The sequence below is a fragment of the Primulina eburnea genome, chromosome 2 (genome assembly GCF_022965805.1).
Source record: "Primulina eburnea isolate SZY01 chromosome 2, ASM2296580v1, whole genome shotgun sequence".
NCBI lineage: Eukaryota > Viridiplantae > Streptophyta > Magnoliopsida > Lamiales > Gesneriaceae > Primulina > Primulina eburnea.
The window spans coordinates 8,362,049-8,385,314 of NC_133102.1; the positions used below are offsets into that span (position 1 = coordinate 8,362,049).

General features: G+C 32.0%; 1 protein-coding gene across 2 annotated transcripts; it reads right to left on the minus strand.

Annotated features, from left to right (window-relative positions):
- Positions 1-13,068: 13,068 nt before the first annotated feature.
- LOC140822909 (uncharacterized) lies at positions 13,069-15,983 on the minus strand. Of its 2 annotated transcripts, none has more exons than XM_073183868.1 (3): positions 15,471-15,983; positions 15,090-15,157; positions 13,069-13,625 (listed from the first exon to the last, which is right to left on the minus strand). In XM_073183868.1, the coding sequence occupies exons 1-3, from the start codon at positions 15,784-15,786 to the stop codon at positions 13,206-13,208; spliced, it is 804 nt and encodes a 267-aa protein (XP_073039969.1). In that variant the 5' UTR covers positions 15,787-15,983; the 3' UTR covers positions 13,069-13,205. The 2 variants fall into 2 exon arrangements, with proteins under 2 accessions (XP_073039969.1, XP_073039968.1); XM_073183867.1 differs by having other exon boundaries at positions 13,070-13,625; positions 15,090-15,172.
- Between the last annotated feature and the right edge of the window lie 7,283 nt (positions 15,984-23,266).

Below are 23,266 nucleotides of genomic sequence, written 5' to 3' on the forward strand. Positions count from 1 at the left end.
CCTACTGGACATCGACCGCGGGTGCGGTCTAACCATGAGCGCAGGTGCGGTATTGCTTCGACAATACATTCTGAAATTCTAAATAAACGGCCGCGCATTATCTTAAATCGTGTCTCCGTTGGCCCTTTCGTAATCACGTTAAATTATAAGTCAATAATCTTTGATTAACAGTGATTAATTCTCGGGCATTACAATATTTTTATTCAAATATAAAATTAAGAAGTTTATAATGCTTATTTTTAAATGACAAATTTGTCATTTAAAATTAAAAAGTTTATAAAGAATATATAAAACTAATTTAACACAAAACAATATTTATAACATTAATAATAGAAAATTACAAATCATAAAACAACATCTATAATAATATTCAAACGTTTGAAAAATAGTGAAAGTTGTGCACAATTCATATCCTATATATATGTAATTATTTATATCATTATTAAATATAATTAAAAAATATTTAAAAACAAAAAAAAAGTAAAGTAGAATCACGCTGCAGGTTTCCGTCTCGAGCCAGTGTGAGTTTCACGCTGGTTTGATTAAATTGGGAAAAAAAAAGTAATACCCGGTTACAATTTTGTAACCGGGTATTTGAATAGGACAAATATTTGTAACCGGGTATTTGAATAGGACAAATATTCAGCATCCACAATGGTGGATATTTGGAAAGCCAAAATATTTTGATGACATGGCTACCCAAATATCCACCATTGTGGATGCTAATAATCTTTGAATTAATAAGTGTAAATATCATAAAATAAATATAATAAAAATATTATTGATAAGCATAACCAACATTAAAATTTAGTTTTTATTATTTTATTAAAATATATACAAATAAATTATTTTTTCAAAATAAAAATATATCTTTATATTTTATAAAGTTTAATTCAAATTAAATAATAATATATATTAAATATCAGGATCAACATCTAACGTACATCACTTTAAAAGAAAATTTTTATTCAATAAATAACTTTAACACTTTAAGAAATAACCGGAGAAAATTGTAATTTATTGAGTTTTGACAGTGTATCTCATTTGATTTGTTAGATTAATAATCAAATAGTTATCCACAAAATTGGATATTAAATTGAGTCAAAATAATTATTAAAATATCTTAAAATTTGAACCAAACATTAGATAAATTTTTGACTATTAATTTATCTTTGTTTAATCTACTCAACCAAACATACTTTTGATGTATACATACTTGATGCGATTTAGGTTACGATAACGTATAAGATTATATCAATAATTCTGTCGATCTCTTGTTTATTTATTTTTTTATAGCTCGTACTAATTCATAAAATTCATTCATACTTACTTAATTGAGACTTTAAAACTTGATGATTGTAAATAAATTATTTTTTAATTAATATTTTTTTTCAATCGAAGAAAATTACATTAATATATTTTACTTTTCAAGAAACTGTACATAAAAAAAAACCTATTTAAAAAAATTTATAAAATATGAATAAAAAATCTAATAATTTAATCATTGAATTTTTTTTTACTCAATTTATTGATTTTTATTTTTAGAAAATAGACAATATGTGTACCCAATAATTTTGGTGAATTAAATTAATTTACAGAATAATTAATAATAATTTACATTTTTCAATAAAAATCACAAATATCAATTTTACAAATACAAACTAAAAATAAGATTATTTATTAGACAAATGAGAAAATTGTAACTAATAACTTTATCATAATTCCAATTACAAAATTGATTAATCAAAGTAAACATGTTTAGGTGAGAGGAGATTAAAAAATAAAAAAACTATGAGCATGAAAATTTTAGTGACAGTGCCAACACTACATCTTTTTGGTGGCCCAAGGGAGTGTCAGATTTTGGTAAGCATGTACAATTAATCTAAAATGAAAAAAGGACAAACATTCACAGTGCTAACTTTATAAAATATTGCTAGATTATTATTTAAAATAGGCAAATCCCCGTAAAAATATATAATTTTATGCGTATAAAAAAAATATATATTCTAAAGCATTATTTTAAAAATTGAAATGCATTGACGATGAAGGAGACAAAAGGGGGCAATGGATTTCACATGCCCCAACAAAAGGGCATGCATCCACTTGTTTGTTTCATTTCACACATCTTAACACATTATTCTTCCGTTCATTCCGCTCGGAACAATATTTAAATTGGTTTGCGATTTTAGTCGAGCGAAAAAATATTATTTTTTATTTGAGTTATTTATAAAAAAATATATTATTTCATATGTCATATATATAAAAATGAGAAAACGAGATGTTATTCTTAAATATCTGATTTACTAAATCACACATATCAAACGATCTATAAGAACGTATATTTATCAATACACGTAAGGTCTAAACTATGAGTGAGTCTCATATGAGACCATCATACAGATCATAATCTGTGAGACGAGTCAACCCTATCCATATTCACAACAAAAAGTAATACGGTTAGCATAAAAATTAATACTTTTTCATGGGTGACCCTAAGAGATCCGTCTCACAAATATGACCCGTGAGACCGTCTCACACAAGTTTTTGTCCTAAACTATATGAGTGAATTTTTGTCCTTAGACCGGAGAGATTTGTGTGTATTTAATTATAATATGCACGATTTCAATTTTTGATGCTAAACTAAGCATACAAATTTATTAAGTCGTGTATATAAATGCTCAACCAAAAATCCACCAGTTATGGATTATTTCATCCTACCCGTGCAGGCACTGCCTACAGAGGTACATCCAAGGGCCATAATTTTTTCTGGCCCAATTTTATTTTTTTTTAATTTTTTTTTTCCCCATGAGGTGGAATCTCAACCACTCATATGGAGTGTGGACACTGCCCCCACACCCATAATCGAACTAACCACCAGTTATGATTGGAGTAAAAGAATGCCAGCCGGTGCTATTTTAAGTTATTTTATATTTATATATATATATATATATATATATATATATATATATATATATATATATATATATATAAAAATGTATATAAATTAACGTCGTGAAAATTTTTGGAGTCCAAATTGATATATGAAATTTATTATTAAATAACTTATATAGGTAAATTTATTTTGAAAATGAACCATGTGGAATATAGTGTGGTAGGAAAGATATAATTGGGACTTTGAAGGTAAAAGGATTTTATCAATATTTATTTTAATTTTAAAATTTCACCAGCATTATTACATAGATGGATATGGTTGTGATTTGGTGGATATTTTAATTGTGGAATTCAAAAGTGTATTTCTGATTTTTTGCACTATTAATTTATCACATCACATATGATATCTTCACTTGTAACCGAGCGTTGAATCCCCGACTATAATGCATTGACTCCTACGTATTTTGAAACTATACTCAACTTCTCCACCTGATGGCTCTCAACAGAGTCGGTAAACGGATTAAAGTGTATGCTAGTACGTAGAGCATCCACGTTGTCCCGGATCATATGACTAATGATGTATGACCATAGCCATACATTATTCCACTTGATAAGTGATAACCACTTAAACAGTTCGAGGGAAGATTGTTCAGTGCATCATCAAATGATCACTCATTTGTGTGAATGGACATCTCCATGTCAATGAAACATGGCGTTTACATCATATATGTTAGTCTCAAATTCAAACGAAAATTATCAGTATTTCAAGCGGCTGATTCGACTAAGAACTTTTTTAGAATATACGGTACACTTCTTAACGAGTTTCATGATCTTGCATTGAGAGATAAACCTCGTGTCACTTTTAATATATTCAAGGACTTAATATATGTATTTCGCATGAGTATACAAATAAAATAAATATCATAATTAGATATAATAATAAAATATTATTAAAATAAAAATTATTTTTACATAAAAGTCATTAAAGCTGAAGACATATATCGAATACCTACTCTAACATATGTAGATTTATTATGTGGTGTATATGATAATTTAATTATATAAATGCTCATCAACCATGAATCCACAATTATCAATTAAAGAGAAAATATGTTTAATTCAATTTTCAATTATTGGGCAAACAAATAAAATTACTTCTAACTTCTTTTTTAAAAAAACTAGGTTATATAAAATATTTAAACCAATTTCATTACTAAAACTTTCTATCGTATAAAAGTGGTATATTGATGTTATTTCTTGCCTTTAAATTATATTCTTTCCCTTTTTATATCCATATTTTCTTATCCTTAACTTGAACGTCGGAGGAATTTTCTTCGCAAAATCGTCATGCATGCAGCATGCCTTCTAACATTCTTTAACTGTGTGTACTTGCGGGCAACTATCTGTTGGTTGAATCATTATCGGAGTGAAATCACTTGTGCATGGTTCAAGCAAGGCCGATCTTAACAATATTTGGGCCTGAGTCTAACTTTTAAAAAGAGGCCTCCGAATCATAATGTGTGTTCATAATTTTTTTTAGTTCTATAGCAATTTTTCAAATTAAATCAATACGTCACAAACAATATAAAAAGCTAAAGGAATAAAAATATCAAACATGTCCAAAATGATCACTAAAAAACAACCCGCTTAACAGTTTTAGAGCTAAAAATACTAATCAAGTCTGTATAATCAAGTTGTTCAGTAATTTCTTTCTCAATCGATAACATAGCCAATCCATTCAATCTTTCTCGTGACATGGTTGATCGGAGAAACGTTTGGATGAGCTTTATCTTTGAGAAATTTCGTTCTGCACTTGCTACTGTGACCAGGAAAGTCAACAAGATTTTATAAGCAATATGAGCATTTGAAAGTCGGGTAAGCATTACATCCACCAAAATTTCAATCAAAAAGCGTAGATTATAGATACCACATAAAGCCCCGAAGAAAGTAAAAAACTACAATAAAAATTAGAAGCCCGAACAAAGCAAATACAAGAAAATAGACTTACAACTCCTCACGGGTCTTTCAATCAAACCTAGAGACGACACAACGACTGGAGTCGATTAAGGCTTGTCTGCAGATGAATATTGAGGAAGATTGGGGAATAAATCAACAACATGCTAAGCAAGTTTCATTTAATAAATACTTGGTTTTGGGTTATCTAATAACTAGTATTATATCTAATAATTTTTTTTAAAATTTTTGGGCCCCAAAAAATAGATGGGCCCGAGTCATTGGACTCTTAATAGGCACGGCCTTGGGTTCAAGAACATAGAGCTACCGATAATTTGTATCTCGTGCATGATATATTCACCTTATTTTGGGCAACACCATTAATTAAGCAATCCCTATTTTTTGAATAATTTTTTTTAAATCAAAGTATTTGGTTCTTCGAGTAGAAGAATATGTATTTGCGATTAATAATAACGAATCGGCCCTTAAATTTTGAAAAATATTTCACGTCAAGTAACTCTAACACTTGACTGATTCATTTTAATAAAGGACTAGTATATTTAGGAGGAAATTTATAATTTTTTTAAGAAAAAGACTTCCTCAAATGTATTTTTTTTAAAAAAACCCCTAAAATAAATGGGAAGTGTTATATAATTAGGGAATACATTTTGAATTGATAATAGATTTGAAGTGAATACATGAAATGATATAAATTAAGATTCACAAAAATAGAGAGAATTTTTTTTTAAAATTTTACACCAATTAGATATTTTTAACCATTGATATGTTTGATTTCTAAAAAAAAATAGTTTGATGATTTATATTTTTGTTTTGAGACGAAGAGTTAATTTTGGTGTGCAAAAAGCCCAACTCTATTGGGTTAAAGCCTGCTACAAGCCCAACAATCTTACCTTATTTTTGGGCCTGAATGGGGGTAGAAATTTAATTTTTATGAAAATAAAAAGGAAATGAAAATCCTCCTACGACTAGGTACATTTGACACCTAAGGAAGGTACAACCCAACTATAAGGTATAATAATAGTTGTTATAAATGAGTTTTCTTTGATAAAACCACTCTATTGTTCACCAATAAACGCACTATGTGAAAAATGACATTTTACTTCGTCAGGCGTTACTTCGGCAAAAATAAATTACGAAGTAATATATTACCAATAACTTCATTAATAACACAAGCGAAGTAAAATAATATATTTTACTTCGGATGTTTAAAAACACGGGCTTCATTTTATTTTTTTTATATAGTTTACTTCGCCATAAGATTAAAACATGCGACGGATTACTAAACCGTCGTCAAATTTTAAATCGGCGACGGTTTAATTTTAACCCGTCGCTAAATTTAGCGACAGTCAAATAAAAACCGTCGCAAGGTTAAAACTAGCGACTGTTTTTTTAGAAACTGTCGCTATATTTAGCGACGGTTGTTATTTGACCGTCGCTAAAAGTAGCGACAGGTTAAAGTGAACCGTCGCCGATTTAAAATTTGGCGACGGTTAAAAGAACACCGTCGCCATTTTCAAAAAAATTCCACCCCGCATATATTTCCCTCCATTTTAACCGTCGCCGATTTAAATTTTTGCGACGGATTTTACTACAACCGTCGCCAGTTTCAAAAAAATTCAATCCCGCCTATTTTTCCCTCTATTTTCTTCCACCACTCTCTATAAATACATACAAATTCTCTCCAGTTTCTTCCACTTCACTTCACAACAATTAAAATTTTTTCTCACTTACACAATTTTACAACTTCATAACACTTAAAATTTTTATCACTTACACGATTTTACAATTTCACAACACTTAAAATTTTTATTTCTTACACGAATTTAACACTTTACAATACTTAAAATTTTTATCTCTTACACGATTGTACCAATTCATAACACAGATTTATTAAATTTTTTATATTTTAACGCACCAATTCATAACACAGATTTATTAAATTTTTTTTTATTTTACCTAACATATTAGCGACGGAACTCATATGAACCCCGTCGCTAGGTAGCGACAGTTTTTGATATAAATTCCGTCGCAAACTAGCGACGGTTTTTAACATGACTTCTGTCGCAAATTAGCGACGGTGTTTAATGAATTCCGTCGCCAAATAGCGACGGTTTTTAACATGATTTCCGTCGCTAAATAATAATTAAGAGGAAATTATATAATATACTACTTCATTATTCACTATAATCGATGAAGTAAAACACATTTATTACTTCGGCACCGGTCCAATTCTGGACCGGTTTTCCTCCCAAAACCGGCCAAAAGACTTCGGTATTTTCAATACTACAACTTCGGGTATTATGCGAAGTAAAAGGTACATCTATTACTTCACGTCCATATACTTCGGCACTTAAGTACCCTATTACTTCAGATATTATCTGAAGTAAAAAGTGATTTTTGGCATAGTGACGTAATTGATCTTATTATGAATCATCTTCTAGAATCGCATAGAGAGTTGGGGAAAAATACAAAAATTTTCGGTATACCGAAGTTACTTTACTGAAAAATATCGAATTTATCGAAATTTTTGGTATGATGGTATGGTATGGTACCGATACCGAAATATTCGGCACCATAATGACATGAAATTTGAAATTTTCGATATATACCGAAATACCGAAATAATATATATAAAATAAAAGATATATTATATTTTCAATAATAAAGTTATATTTTAAAAAATATAAGGTATTTTTTTGGTATAAAACGATATTATATCGATACAGTATCAAAATAAAGAATTTAACTTTTGTTTGGACTCATCATGTCGAAGTAGTTCAAATCAAAGTTCAATGAAGTAACTCGACTCATATTTGAGAATTTAAACTGTTGACTAGTTTTATCTATGTCGCCTAATTTTACAGCTAATTAGAGGATTGGATGTTAGGTTTCGACTTGTTCAAAAGCCGACAGGTTTCAGAAATCACAGGACCTCAGTCTGAGGTTGCAAAGATAGCAGATGAAAAATTCGTACATATTGCGGTTGAGAAATTAAGCCTGAGAAATTATTTGACGTCATATATGTAATTGTTTGAATTAATGACTAAAAAGCTAGGTTCCAAATCGAACTAAATTATCAAAGATCAACAAAAGAGAAAGTGCATCATCAAATAATCAACTGTTAGTGAACATTTTAAAAGCTAGCTATTTACATGAAATGCTTAACGATCAATCTTCTAATGAATTATAAATCTCCGATAATCTCGAAATGACAAGGTGGCTGTCGTGATTATTATTGATGATAAGAATATTTAATATATTTAAGGCAAAATCTCGTGTGAGACTGTCTCACGGGTCGTATTTGTGAGACAGATCTTTTATTTGGGTCACCCATGAAAAAAGTATCACTTTTTATGCTAAGAGTATTACTTTTTATTGTGAATATGAGTAGGGTCGACCCGTCTCACAGATTATAATCCGTGAAACGGTCTCACATGAGACTCACTTTATATTTAAAACTAATTTATGAGTGGGACATAACTGTATCTCAAAGTAAAGGAAATGATTTATGATTCTAGATACAACTTATTTACATAAAAAAAATTTATAACATGTGAGAATTGTCATAATACTTTTGGAAAAATTGGTTTTCTAAGTTTGTAATTTTTGGTTTTTAGTTCGGTATCTTTGTCGTATTTGATTTACGTTCGATATTTTTCCATTATTTAGACATTTGATTTTTTTTAATCCAATTTTTACCACGGTTGCTAATTAAATTGATAGTCTTAATTTTCATTATAATTATTTGATTTTACAACCTTCTCGTACTTTTACTTTTATAGTCTTGTACTGAGTTGTTTGATGAAACCTGTTACTTGCTACGACAGAGTGGCGAGTGTGATTTTTTGTTTTTTTGCATGGGAAGATCCACAAATGTATCGTAGCTCAATAACCATAATTCCTGACACGAAATGGAAACTGGTTGTGCTCAAAGTTTACAAAAAAGAAACTGAAAAGGAAACTGGTTGTGCTCAAAGTTTACAAAAACCTAATTTTTGTTCATTGGTACATGAATCCTACATGTAACTCGCCTCCATAGAGAACAACCACATTCAAGAGCATTTTTTTGGATCTACGTATACATATAAAAAAAGAATATTGCATGAAAGAACAAACGAAAAAGAATTACAACAGAACAAAAAAAGAATACGATGCGAAAACGATTAAAGAATAAATTTCATGCATATGGGAGGGAAAATCACAAAATTTAGTGACTCGTAAGGAATAAAGATTGAATACCATATATAGGTGGTGGTAGATGAAGATCAGACGTAACTCGAATCCGTATTTCTTGTAAAATAATTTTTCTTCTCAGAAATTGAGAATTTTTTTAGACAAAAATAGAGATTTATTTCTCCATCCACATAAATTTCAATGGATATGGAAAGGAAAAGGTTATCACTTTCCCTCCAATAAAAGTTGATGTGTATGTTAAATTCCCTATTATATGTGATGCGCCAAAACTTACATTTCAAAATTTGCATGTCATCAAGGAAAAATGTCACTTGAGCAACTGTGGTGGAAATTGGATAAAAAAATGATCAAATGACTAAATAATAGAAAAATATCAGACGCAAATCAAATGTGACAAAGATATCGGACCAAAACCAAAAAAAGACAAAATTATATGACTAATTTATCGATTTTCCCCAAGGTAAGTCGAACTAGCTTCCAAGTGCTCCCTACACTTCTGAGCAAATTGGTTCATTCGAAACACTACAATATAATTAAAGCAAACAGCTAGTTCACAAATCAACATCCACAAGTCTCATACAGTCTATAATACTAAGATGGGAAAAATGTACTTTTGTCCTCGTATATTTTTTTCTTTGCAATTTGATCATTTATGTAGAGCCCAAATTCAGTACACGTATAATCCATGCATTTATTTAATTGTTAAATATTTTATTAAAGCTTAAAATGATTTCTAGTGATTCATGATTTATTTAAATTGCATTATTTTAATGTTTATGAGATGCACGTTAAAATGTTTTTCAAGTTTCATGTTTCAGGCGGTTATTTGAGGCGGGATCGAGGGAGAGACCGGTGGCGGTCTTGGCAATTTAAAATGCAGCATTTTATTTTAAGTTGAGGTTGGGGTATTTTAACTAATTTATTAGGTTGTTAGTATTTTAAAGCCTAATTTATTTATTTAGTGATTTAAGAATTTGAAACTTTTAAAATTAGCATTTTGTGTGTTCTATCTTAATTAAAGGTTTTAATTAGAGGTTATTAGGGAGATAATACTTTAATTATTTTGATTAAGGAAGTAATTAAGCCAAAATTCTCCCTTATTCCTACCCAAACAAAGGCGCGCGCACACACACACACTCACACAAACACACAAACACACACTAAATACCGTATAACACACACACATTCAGATTTTATATTTTTGAAAGAGAAAATCCTAGGGTTCTAAGAACCAAGAGCAGCCGCCCCACTCTCTGAAAATTTTCAGCAACTTTTCGTGAATTTTATTATAAGATTTTAGCGCCACATTCGTACCGGATCAATCATCACGCCATCTCCAATTCGGTATCGTCGTTACGGTATTTAAATATCAAAGGCACGTATATTCTGTTATTTCTGCATCGATCTTGTCATATTATGTGTTGTGTTATTTTTATGCGTAAAAATTCATGTGTGACGTTCGTCGTTTGAGCGGAAATTGGTTTGGATCAGTTTTGAAATAATTTTATATCTGAAAACTCGTTTTTACTGTCTTTTTAAATACTGCGATTTTTCGGTCGTTACTCTGAGAAAACTTTCAACACGAAAACTGTAGAACTTTTTGATACCTTCGATTTGACAGTAAATTCTAAATATTTGGATAAAAATTGAGTGAGTTATGACGTTTTTCGTGGGACTACTCAAACTGCGTTTTTCAGAAAATTATGTATTGATGTGTTCTTGAGATTTTATTGATACAGACTTCGTTGAGAATCGACGGGTGATCGTTGCTGCGTCTAGGTATGCTTAATATGATGTTGGGATGTTATTTGATATCGTTTAATGTCGATAGGCAATCGAATGCATTAGAATTCGTAGGAAACGAATTGGTGTCAATTGCCACGTTTTTTAATTGTATGTGATGTAGGGTGGACGTCGTTGCTTTGGGTGTTTGTGCGAATTTGGTTCGATGTTATGGCATGCTAGGATGGGTCTCGGGGTGTTGGTTCATGGTTCGTACAATCGAGTCTAGGATGATAAGCATTGCGTGTATTGGATTTTCGTGAGTTTGAAAGTCGCTCAGGTACAGGACCCGGACACGGACCCTGGCACGGGGTCCGTGCCTTCGTTTCTTATTAGTGCCATTTTTGCGACCCAACATAGACCCGGAGCCGGACCTGGGCACGGGGTCCGTGTCGCCACTTCTTTCCAAGAATTTCTTTTTGCGCACCGACATGGACCCGGAGTCGCCATGTGTTAAGCTTTATGAAAATATTGAACACTCTTGTCAAACTTTAACTTTCAAATCTGTTGTTGTAACAACTTGTGAGACGTACAGTTTACTTATATTAAATTTTGAAAGGGTATTTTATATTTAAGAAAATTTTTAATTTTTCCGCAAATTTTAAGTTGCAAAAGTACGGTACGTTACAATTTATGTTATCTAATTTCATTCTCAGTCATGTATCTTTCAATTTTTGACAGTTGTAGTCATTTTTCATTAGAAGTACTAATACACACAGCACGACTGAAATTTGACATCATGGATGACCAAAATCATAGAGATACACATACACACACATATATAGAGGTTCAATCTGCACCATTGATGTATCGTCTATCTATTGGATGTATAATTTCATTTCATCTACTAGATATATGTCACATGCATCATCAGTACTTATATATGTGTTCACCTTAAATGTTCAATAAATCATAGAATATATATTATTTATTTATTTGTTCTTGTGATTCCTATGATAGTAGCTAGATATGAGGAATGATGAGGTGATGATTTGAAAAGAGGGGGGAATATCATACGTTAGATTTGTTTTGTAGAAGTGGAAAATTGAGGTACTGCTGCTCCTTTTGCCTGCCTGTATTTTCTTTGCAGTGTTTGGTATTGTCATTTTCCATGGCAGGCCGGGGATGACCCTATCGCTCGCTCATTTATTCCATCTGCAAATACAATGTTGAGTATTTATTTCATTGCCGGTTGCTCTTTCTCAATTTAATTTCAATCTTCTAATTTAATTTATTATTTTTATCTACTACTTACATACAACTTTAGGGTTTCTTCAAATATAATCGATTAGTACTGAATCTGATCATACAAAAGTATATATATTTATATTGACCACGTCAGCTATGGATTCTTTCTTTAATTATATCGCATCACTTCGAAATGTACATATCGTTTGTAATAAAAATCTAACAATAATCTCGATCACTTGCGGTTGCACTAAATATCTCTCCTCTGATGATTATATCTTTAAAGAGTGAGTTTCAAGTGAGACCGTCTCACGGATCTTAATCTGTGAGACGGGTCAACCCTACTCATATTTACAATAAAAAGTAGTACTCTTAGCATAAAAAATTATAGTTTTTCATGGATAACCCAAATAAGATATCCGTCTCATAAATATGATCCGTGAGACCGTCTCACACAAATTTTTGTCATCTTTAAATGTGTTGATAAATATAACCGGGTATTTTTTAAATAAACAATTAATTATAAAAGCTATTAATCTCACTATTATAAATCTCATTAGTTTTTTTTATATAAAAAAACATTGACAAAAATTTGTGTCAGACGGTCTCACGGGTCGTATTTTGTGAGACGGTTCTCTTATTTGTGTCATTTATGAAAAAATAGTACTTTTTATTGTAAGAGTGTTATTTTTTTATTGTGAATATTGGTAGGGTTGACTCGTCTCACGGATAAAGATTCGTGAGACCGTCTCAAAAAAGACTTATCAAAAACTAATTCATTACAATAATTCTTTTGTGAAACGGTTTCACGAATCTTTATCCGTGACGTGAGAGATAAACCCGCCCTTCACAGTCAAACAAAGAACCATCTGTGCTTACTACCATATGAGTCGTTAGTTTATTATATATCTCATTTATTTGTCTGAACAAGATTATATTGGTATCAGTTTAAAATTTGAATTTTATGGTAAAAAGATATTATAATTATATACGAGGTAAACACACATACATTAATCTTTTGTCTCGAAAACAAACAAAAAATGACAGTTTCCCACTTTTCATCAAGAAGCACAAAACCAAAGCACAAAACCATCGTATCATTCAAGTCACCACTACATTTATTATTTGTACATAAATGATCAAAAGCAAGCATTATTTTAACCCCAAAAAAATAATCATTTCTTCAATGGAAGAAACTCAAAGAATTGATAATGATCAGGAGCAACATTAGTAGCAGTACTGGTGTAGTTTACTACAATGGATCGATCATCCTCCTCGCATGGCCTCCGGCAGCCGCTTCGAGCCGGGAACAACTGCAGAGTGGCCTGCTCCTCCACACAACCACCACCGGCGCCTCCTCCGCCGCACTGGTCCAGGCTTTGAAAATGCTGATGCTTTAATGGGTCGGTGTCCACAGTGGCAGATGAACAGAGAGAATAGTTAATTAGGTTGTTGGGAGATGGAGAAGAAGAGGACAAATGCAACATTTGCCAATTACTGGGATTTCTCCTCTCTTCTTCCAGTTCTGTCTCCTCATTGAACTGTACCCATCCATCTGCTTTACTACATTCTGCCCCCCGCGTTGGCATACTTTTCTAATAAAAAAAACAATCATTTTTAAATTCCATGCAATAAATACTGATCATAAATATAAATAAACACACACACACACACACATATATATATATATATATATATATATATATATATATATATAAGTTTGATTTTATGGACATACAAGCATCTATGTGAATATCATCGAGGCGACGTTCTATTATGGATGTACAGTTTCATCATATAGAATAGGTGGAGGTCACCTTAGCGTTATTCACATAATATAATGTGATATATATCTTATGGTCTTAGGTCATCTTAAATACTAATGCAAAAAAAATTAGGCAGAGAAGGTATAATAATTAAATTGCCAAATCTCACAACTTAGAAGTAAATATAGTAACGTACGTAGCTTTTAGAAAAAGGACATGAATCTTTCTTTTCTAATTAGAAAAAATCCGTCCATTGAAAATAATGCTTTGACACTTGTATGCCAACGAATTTTCTGGTAAAATAAGCAAATACAGGCTACGGTTTTATTAAATAAAAAATACTTGCAGCTGTGGAACTTATGCCAATCATTTTGAACATTGAATAGAAGAAAAAATTTATATTTTTCAATTGTATTTTGCATGTTTTTCATTTATTTTTTATGCTGTCAGGTCATTTTTTCTCTTAGTCCAAACGATTGAATTTTTTTCCAAGTATGATGATATGACACCAAAAGTTAATAATGACACATTACCACTCGGGTGAAAAATGACTAATTTTGAAAGAAAAGTACAAATTAATGAACTAATTAAGACGGTTAATTGATGGACAACATGACCAAAACATACAACTTATATGACCGAAAATGTAACTTACCGTCGATAAGACATATCTAGATTCTCCCCCCTTTTTTTTTTCCTTCTGACACGTGACTGAGAACATCATCTATATATTTCCATGCAAATGTAGGTGAAAAGAGAAAAAAAATTGCAAGACAAAGAGGATTGAGCAGAACATAACAATAACATGACAAGTGCCCATTAAAGTTTCTTAAACCCTAAAATGTTTCCTAGCCAGGAAAACACCCACATATGCAGCTTTCAGGCTATTTTCATCAAACCAAAAGGTTTTGACTTCTCCCCATGTGCATCAAAGATGGTCCCGGAAAACGAAGCGACTTTAATGGACTCAGGGGGACTAAAACTTGAATTGTCAGAAAAACTATACATAAAATTTTAATTTTAATTTTTTTAATTCAAGCTGGGGAAGATATATTCTTGATGATCTGAACTCTAAAACACATGATTTTTTTACATATATTTTATGTGAGAAGGAATCATTGAAATACAAGTAATCATTGGCTAATCATGAGATAATTAATATATAGTTAAAGTTTGAAAATAGGATATCCAAGAATTTCTAAAATCTATAGTAAACAAAAGGGGATCTTGTGTAGAACAAATTATATATATATATTTCTGAATTAAAAGGACAGTCGGAGGAAAAAAAGAAACCTGTGCAATTGTGGTGCTGGATTTTTTGGGAGATGCCAGCTTCTTGTAAGTCTGTTCAACTTCAAATACTGTCCCATTTTCCCCTGTGAGGAAGAGTCGACAGAAAGAAAAACAAAATAGAATATAACTTGTAAATACGAAAACATTATGCATCGCAAGATCAACTATCAATACAGCTTTCCGTGACGAATACTACAATAGAAAACAAATCTGATAGTGAAAGGAGAATCGCGTGTTGCTATATAGAAACCACACGGTTTATTCTTTAGTAAATTTCATGCATTTACACGAGTCGAAAGTATATACAAAAACATACGGATATATGGAGCTATTAATCTATGCTTTTAAAATTATTATATTAGTTAACCCTTCAATCAGTACCTGTTGATGATTGTTTCTTCCTTTCTGACTTGGGGATTTGATTCACGTTATTAGATTCTTGATCGTCGTGTTGGCGTCGTCGTTTTTGGCGTTCTCTGGCCTTGTGATTCTGGAACCAGTAGAACACGTTCTTGCCCTCAATCTTGCCATATAGACGGAGCTGCGCTGTGATGTGCTGGATTTGCTCGGCGGATGGGGTTCGAACACCTCGGCTATACAATTCTTCAAGGGCTTGGAGCTGCTCGGGAGTCGGGTTCCAACGGGAGCTGACCACGACTTGTTGTGTACTGAATTCTCTCTTGTTTTGTTCATCCATTGCTGCAGAAACTAATATGCGACAAAATCAAGAAAAGAAGAAAGTCCAATGGGTTATGGGTACGAATTAGCTCAAGAACCTAGTCCTTTTTAAAAATCCTGCTCTAAAACTTTAGCTTTTTGTATTCTCTTGTGGGCAAGACTCCCATGAAACCCAGGGTTGATTATATTATATTAGATTCAGACCACATATATATGTGAGAAGAACTATAAAGACTTGCCAAAATGATGGTTTAAGGCAAGAAAATGATCGGTCCCACGGTTGGGAGTCGCCGAGGTGGTGGCGGAGGCGGTTATCGGCATGAAAGGTAGGAATTTCTGGCCGTTAAATGAATCTTGAACGCTACGGAGCTGATCTCCGCTGTCGTTGCACCCTATCATCCACATCGGTCTTCTTGTCTTTGAATTTGGCTTTTTCTTTATCCTCTTTATAAGTGTAAGAAATTTAATAACTTAACTTTATAAAATCTTTGTTGATATGTTATACTTGTATCAAGAATTAAAGGGTGAGCTTAAAATGGGATTTAAAAAGGAGAGGTACGTACATGGAAGTGAATGATTTATTAATAATTAATATTATAAGGAGGAGGAGGAGGAGGAGGAGCAAATGGCGAATGAGTCTCAGAGAAGGGACTGAACAATGAAAAACGACGTGACGATGATGAGGGTTATCATAAGCCTCGTCACCTTATTTCTTACAACCCCATTTATTGTTCTTCTCCCTCTCTCGTGCCTTTCGCACTTTTTCTCCATCCCAACTGCCAACTCTAAGGATGTTCTTTTTTTAAAAAAAAATTAATATATATATATATATATATATATATATATGTATGTATGTACTACATCTATATTGAATGGAAAAATATTAATATTGAATTCAAGATATAATTTAATTCTTGAAATAATATCTTATTTAAATTTAATTTCCTTCTTGATTATGTAAAATATTGAGTTTGTTACTAACAAAACTCATACTTTCTTTGTATATGTTTTCTTATGAAAATAAATTCTAGGAGAGATGAAGTCTATAAATAAGAAGATTCATATCATGTAAAAAGAGACAGCGTGTTTTTCGTGGAGATAATTTTTTGTGGACGTGATTTACATGAGGTGATTTTCGTGGGAGTTTTTCGTGAGGGGCTCTTGGAAGTTTTCGTGGCTCTTCTTGATTGATCATTCACGCACTCTGTACGTCGTAGATTTCACAGAAAAACATTCTCCAAGGACGTTTTTGTTTTTGAAGAGTGTTGTTGCACGTGCTGCCGTAATTATTGGAGACATTTCAGACAACACGGGTGCAACTGTTGGCTGAAGAGCATTTTGTTGCTGCAGTTTTTGTGGGGACCCGGACGCTAATCATCTTCTTAATCATCTTTGGGATTTAATTATCAATTAAGATAAACAGGGTCTAAAAATTTTCTTTTTAAAATGTAAGTGCGGAACGTAATGGAATTTAACTAATATACATCTCAGTATAAAAGTACAATAATGTACAACAATTATTCAAACTAGTCTAAGGTTCAACTACTAAATTTCAAGTATTAAAACCAATAATATACAATAAGTCCGGAATCACCACTCTAAACTCGTCTTCTCTCATCATCTTCTTGACCCCGATCTTGCCCCACCTGTTGTCATGCACACATACAAAACAAGACAACAGCCGGATACTCCGGTGAGAATAAATCCCAGTATAAAACATGGTATGCATGCATATACACAATATAAATCATTAGCATACTATCATGCGTAAATCAATAAAAATAGGTTTCATAATCTATGAAACCAAATCAATATAAGCATGCAGCCAAAATCAATTCACATCTTGACTCGACTCGACTCTAACTCTAGGGATCTCGGTGTGAATAAGACGTCACTGTCTGTCACATACCCTCCAATCGGGGTGACTGTACGTCTTATTCCTAGACTTCGGTCATGTCTGTATCGAATGTCTACAATCGGAGGAAGTCTGCTCCTATGCGTCGATACCACCGAACATCTAGAAATTTGGCAAATCTGTCAATGACTCTTCTATCTTAAATGCTTAAATATAAATCTATAAACAAAGCATAATCATCATAAAATATAAACAACACTCTAGTATGTGATTTTGTTGAGAAACTCAAATTGAATCTCATTTGAGTTGTGTCTTCCCAAAACAAAACATGAATTATACTTTTGTCTTTCCGGTCTGACGAAAACGAAGTCTTGTATTCCAATCTGTCCATACCCAGTCTGGCAATGACAATCGCATAAATACAATATCAGTATGTAATTCAATTCAAAACCTGTTCTGATCAATACTCAATCAGTAAATAATCTGATTCATATCTGAACAAGGTACAATCTAATTCATATCAACGATATCACAATACAATCGAAATCATTACTGAATCTGATCAATCTCAATCAACTGATGTTTCGATACTCCCGTCAATCTCAACATCACAGATATAATACCACGAGTCATAATCGGTATTAATATAACTCATAATCAATAACAATACAACTCTGATATCGAATCTCAATCAAATCAACTCCAAAGATCATAACAATTACATAACCAGTCTATTATTTAATCTGACTTCAATTATACAATGTCTACTATAACAGAAACATCATATCTGATTCATATTCAATTCTGACAATAGTATAATTTAAAATCATGTCTAAACGCAACAAGACTTAAGTCCAGTTGTAGCATGTGTTGATAGAAACTCGGTGCTGAAGTCGGATTGAAATTCTAACGGACGGATCTTTCACAATCACAAATCTAAAAAGGCGTAAGGATTTTTCTCTCAAAATCTTCGACCCTTTTCTGAATTTCTGAGGGAAAAACGTGCAATTCTTATATATATACTGCATGCAACACCAGGAAACGTGGCTTATTTTTCATGCTGCACGTCGCACCGCGCGTGCGCTCATTCCATAACCGCGGGTGCGTTACGCGTATTGATCTATATCCATTTTCCAGAAGCAAGGACCGCAGGTGCGGTGGCTTTTATACCGCGGGTGCGGTGACCTTACTGTAGCAACACCGCGGGTGCGGTTTGTCTAGCACCACGGGTGCGGTTACCCTCCAGTAGCAAATCTCATACCCCTACTGGCCATACACCGCTGAGTGCGGTATATTCTTCACCACGGGTGCGGTGGTACTTTGCCAAAACTCAACTTGAAACCTCGTTTGTTCCCTTCTGTTCTTGCCTTTCTTATTCATACAATATTTATATCAATTCAGACATATCAATAAGAATCTCGGGCATTACAGTTTTTGACATCACGTTTTTGCTTTATTGGATAAGTTCTATAATGGTTATTTGTTTTTAGAAAAGATTTATTTTCTCAACGTGTTGAGAAAATTGATTTTAGTTATAATCTCTATTGGTATTGTTTTTGTGTTAAATCATTGGTTTTATAGTGATTAATTTATGTCCTGAAGTATCGCACAAGTATTTAAGTATTGAGTAGGTCTCTAATTGTGAGATGGTCTCATGAATTTTTATCTGTGAGACGCGTCAACCCTATCGATATTCACAATAAAAAGTAATACTCTTAACATAAAAAGTATATTTTTTCATAGATGACACTAATAAGATATATGTCTCATAAAATACGACTCGTGAGACCGTCCCACACAAGTTTTTGTCTTAAGTATTTATACTTGTGCAAAATTTAATCGTGTTATATTCCGCTGCATGTTGTCTTAAATGTTGTAACATTTAGCATAACACTTATGTATGATAAAACACAAATTTATAATCTTACAATACTGTTATCATATAAAATCACATCTATCAAACAACATAACCCTTACATATATGATAATATATAAATATTATGAAGTTGGATATATGTTGGTATTCTTAGACCGAAAAGCAAAAGATAGGGGATTCATTATGTATTAATGCGGCTTTAATTGTTAAATAACACAAGAATATTTGGTTACTACGTTTTGTTAATTAGATTAATATAGTTCGACTATAGTATATCGATATATGACATAATCTTTTCAAAAACATGGCTTAATAATTGAAATTCAATCATCAGAAAAAATTCAGGGGTAGATGAACCTAGACCCTACTAATTGTTTATTGAGTATTTTAATTAGTTTATATTATTTATATTGTGCTTGTTTTATTTTTTTATTTCAATATTAATTTAGTTGATAATTAATTCAGTTATCTTTTTAATTAACTAAAAAGTCTTACTTACGATAAATTTGTCTAATAAATCTATATGAGAACGATACTCATACTTTGTAGACTATATTATAATTCGACTTTTGCACTTGCGATTCATTCAAACATAACATTTTATTTTATTTTTATTAGGGATTTACAGTGCAAGAAAAACTCGATCATTAATCTATCAACAAGAAATGATTTTGTGGGTACTACAAAGAAACAATTGGAATTTTGTGGGATTATGCTTTCGTTCATTTTGAGGGTATTAAGTTTGCAATGATACTTTTTGGTGGTATGAATCCGAAGTTTTATGCATTTGTAATTTGATTTTGACTGCAACAAAGAAACAATTAGAATTCGATGCTTGTTGTTGGTTTCTGTAATGGTCATTCTTTTTTTATTCTTATTGAAAAAGTCAATATTCATTTAGAGATATTAATCATCAGCAAAATACAAGAGAAAAAAAATTAAACAATCGCTAAATGGTCACTGCGGCCACATTCAATCCAAATCCACAACAGTGGATAATTAGTTATATCATTGTTCCTCATCACTAAATTTTCGAGCCTCCACTTGTTGTTTTACCTTCGCCATTTGTTGATGACGGTCTCACGGATCATATTTTGTGAGACATATATCTTATTTGGATCATCCATGAAAAAATATTACTTTTATGTTAAGAGTATTATTTTTTATTGTGAATATCGGTAGAGTTGACCCATCAAACAGATAAAGATTCTTGAGACCGTCTCATAAGAGATCTATTCGAATTGTGGGTAGCGTCACTGAATTTGTTGACTTGAATATGTACTTCTTCCCAACACTAGTAAACTCCAGGTTTGCGCCAAACGAAAACAATGAATGTCTTTTCCTATTAAAATTTGGAACAATTAACCATCATTTGAAACAACGTGCAAATAATTCACTGCTCAAATAAAAAAATAAGGCTCACCATTACAAGGTGGAAATTAATTTTTAACTAAAACCAGGAAAAAAACTAAAAATAATAAAAAAAGGGGGGAAAACATAAGTAAATTGACATTAACTTTAAGAAATTTGTACTCAAAATTATTGCAAATAAATTTTAAAAAAAATACATAATTTTTAAAGAACTTCATTTTCAAAATCAAAAGCTAAATCGCAATGGGAAGGAAAAGGCACAATTATTGAACAAGAAATTCAACCACGTTCAATAACAAAATCCTAGCTAAAGCTATATTAATACATGATTTTATGAATCCAAGAAGAAGAATTATGAATGAACCAAGAGAGAGGAAGCCAAAATAAATGTTACAGATTAGATGAGAAAGAAGCATCAACAAAATTAGGTCATCTGATTTTTGGTGAAACCAAACCTGGCAAACATACCAGGATTTTCTACCGGATCTCCTACTCTATCCGTCCAATGAAAAAATATTAATATTTATACAAAAATATTACTTTTCACCTCATATATGAATCAAGTTGACGCATCTCACGCAAATAAATTCGTGACATTGTCTCATATAAGACATACTCTTAAATGGGTAGGCTAGATTTTCCTTAACCTTTTGAGTTAATTTTTGTAATTGCATATTCTTTAATATTTTGTTACATTACATTTACATGTCTCAAACGTAACAATGTGATAACACCTAATTTTATATTTTTTATCGTGTAACTTACAAGTTTTTTTGTCATATTTTCGATAAATTCATAGTCAAACTAGTCTATTAACTTGATTCATTCTTAGTCATTTGTCATTAGATTGTTGACATGATATTGAACACATCATCAATGTTCATGAGCACGACTCTAATTTTTTGCAACACGACCTCATTTTTGGTGACATCATCCCTAAGATGAAAAATATTAGAAAAATATAAATTAACGTATTAAAATTATTGATTGACCTAAACAAGATAAAAATGAAAAATATACAGCAAAAATATGTTTTTCCCACGTCAAAAGTTTGCAACCTCTTAGCTTAGAAATCTGACTGTTACAAAAAAAAAAAAAAAATCTGACTGTTAAATATATACTAATTATATTTTCAAATTAAATATTGTACTTTGACATGAAGTAATCGTCATTCATTGTATTTTGAACAAATAAAATAATTATTTTTTTAATAAATTAATTAGTCAAAAAAAAAAACCATTAATTATGTATGCCGACACCATCGCACGCTTTGTGAAATGGTCTTCTCCGCAATAATAACACATCACGCTATTTTTATTTTGTAATTATCATCACCAAAAGCAGATTCAAATAATACATTGATGACTAAGGTTTACTAATTTTTATTAAATTTATATACAGATAAAAATGTTTTCGACACCCTATGGATGGACCCGCTACTCTTGGCTTATCCCTAGTCCAAATGGAAGACAGGCTCGTCAACGACTCATGTATTCTCCTATAAATACCAGGTTTGAATGTTTAACTGATAGATTCACTATATTATTTTTCAGCAACACCTTTAGATGTTCTCCACTTATATCCACAGTCTCTGACTTGAGCGTCGGAGGGACTACGCCAGGACACCCTCCTGGCCCCACTTCTAACGGTATTATTCGTGATTTCAGGCACATGACAATTTCAAAACATGCGTCTGGACTAGTGACACTAGCTGGAACCGTACCCTAGATTTCCTGTGAGTATCACTTGGCGCCGTCTGTGGGAAATTTGAGCTGAGACGTAGAGATGGCAGGTAGGAGAGGGAGCAGAAGAACTAACACAGCATCGTCGCGTCCTCAAATGGGACCCGAACAATCTTATGTTGAGATGAGACAGGAACAACCGCGTCTTGAGACGAGACATGAACAATTTCGTCAAGAGACAAGAGCCGAAAAACCTCGTCAGGAGACAAGATTTGAACAACCTCGTCACGAGACCGAGGCCGAGCAACCCCCTCCCAATGAGAACGTGGGAAAACTTGACCCTGAAACAATTGGGTCGACTCATTACCCAGACAGTAGACGAGGCCTTGAGAAATAACCAAGAGTCTATGTTTGCTGAAGAACATGCCACTCGTCAGGAGCGAGAGGAAAATGTTGAGGGACACCAGAAAAAGGTTGAAGAGTGACCAGGGTTGAAAAGTGACCGACGATTTCGGTTGGGAATAAATCTAACAAGCGGACTAGATCATGTTATAGTAAATGGACGACAAGTCCAAGTATCGATCCAACAGAGACTATTATTTAAGTACTAAGATTTAAATTATTCGATTTAATCTAGGCAAACAATAACAATTGATTTGATGATAATTTAAACAAGTTAAATTAAATTAAATTATGCTAAATTAAAACTAAGATC

Excerpts from the sequence above, each read along its gene's own strand:
- LOC140822909 (XM_073183867.1), bottom strand. The coding sequence starts at position 15,786 with ATGGATGAACAAAACAAGAGAGAATTCAGTACACAACAAGTCGTGGTC. Across the intron at positions 15,173-15,470 it reads GAAGAAACAATCATCAACAG|GGGAAAATGGGACAGTATTT; the intron begins GTACTGATTGAA and ends TCTTCCTCACAG. Across the intron at positions 13,626-15,089 it reads CCAGCACCACAATTGCACAG|AAAAGTATGCCAACGCGGGG; the intron begins GTTTCTTTTTTT and ends TTTTTTTATTAG.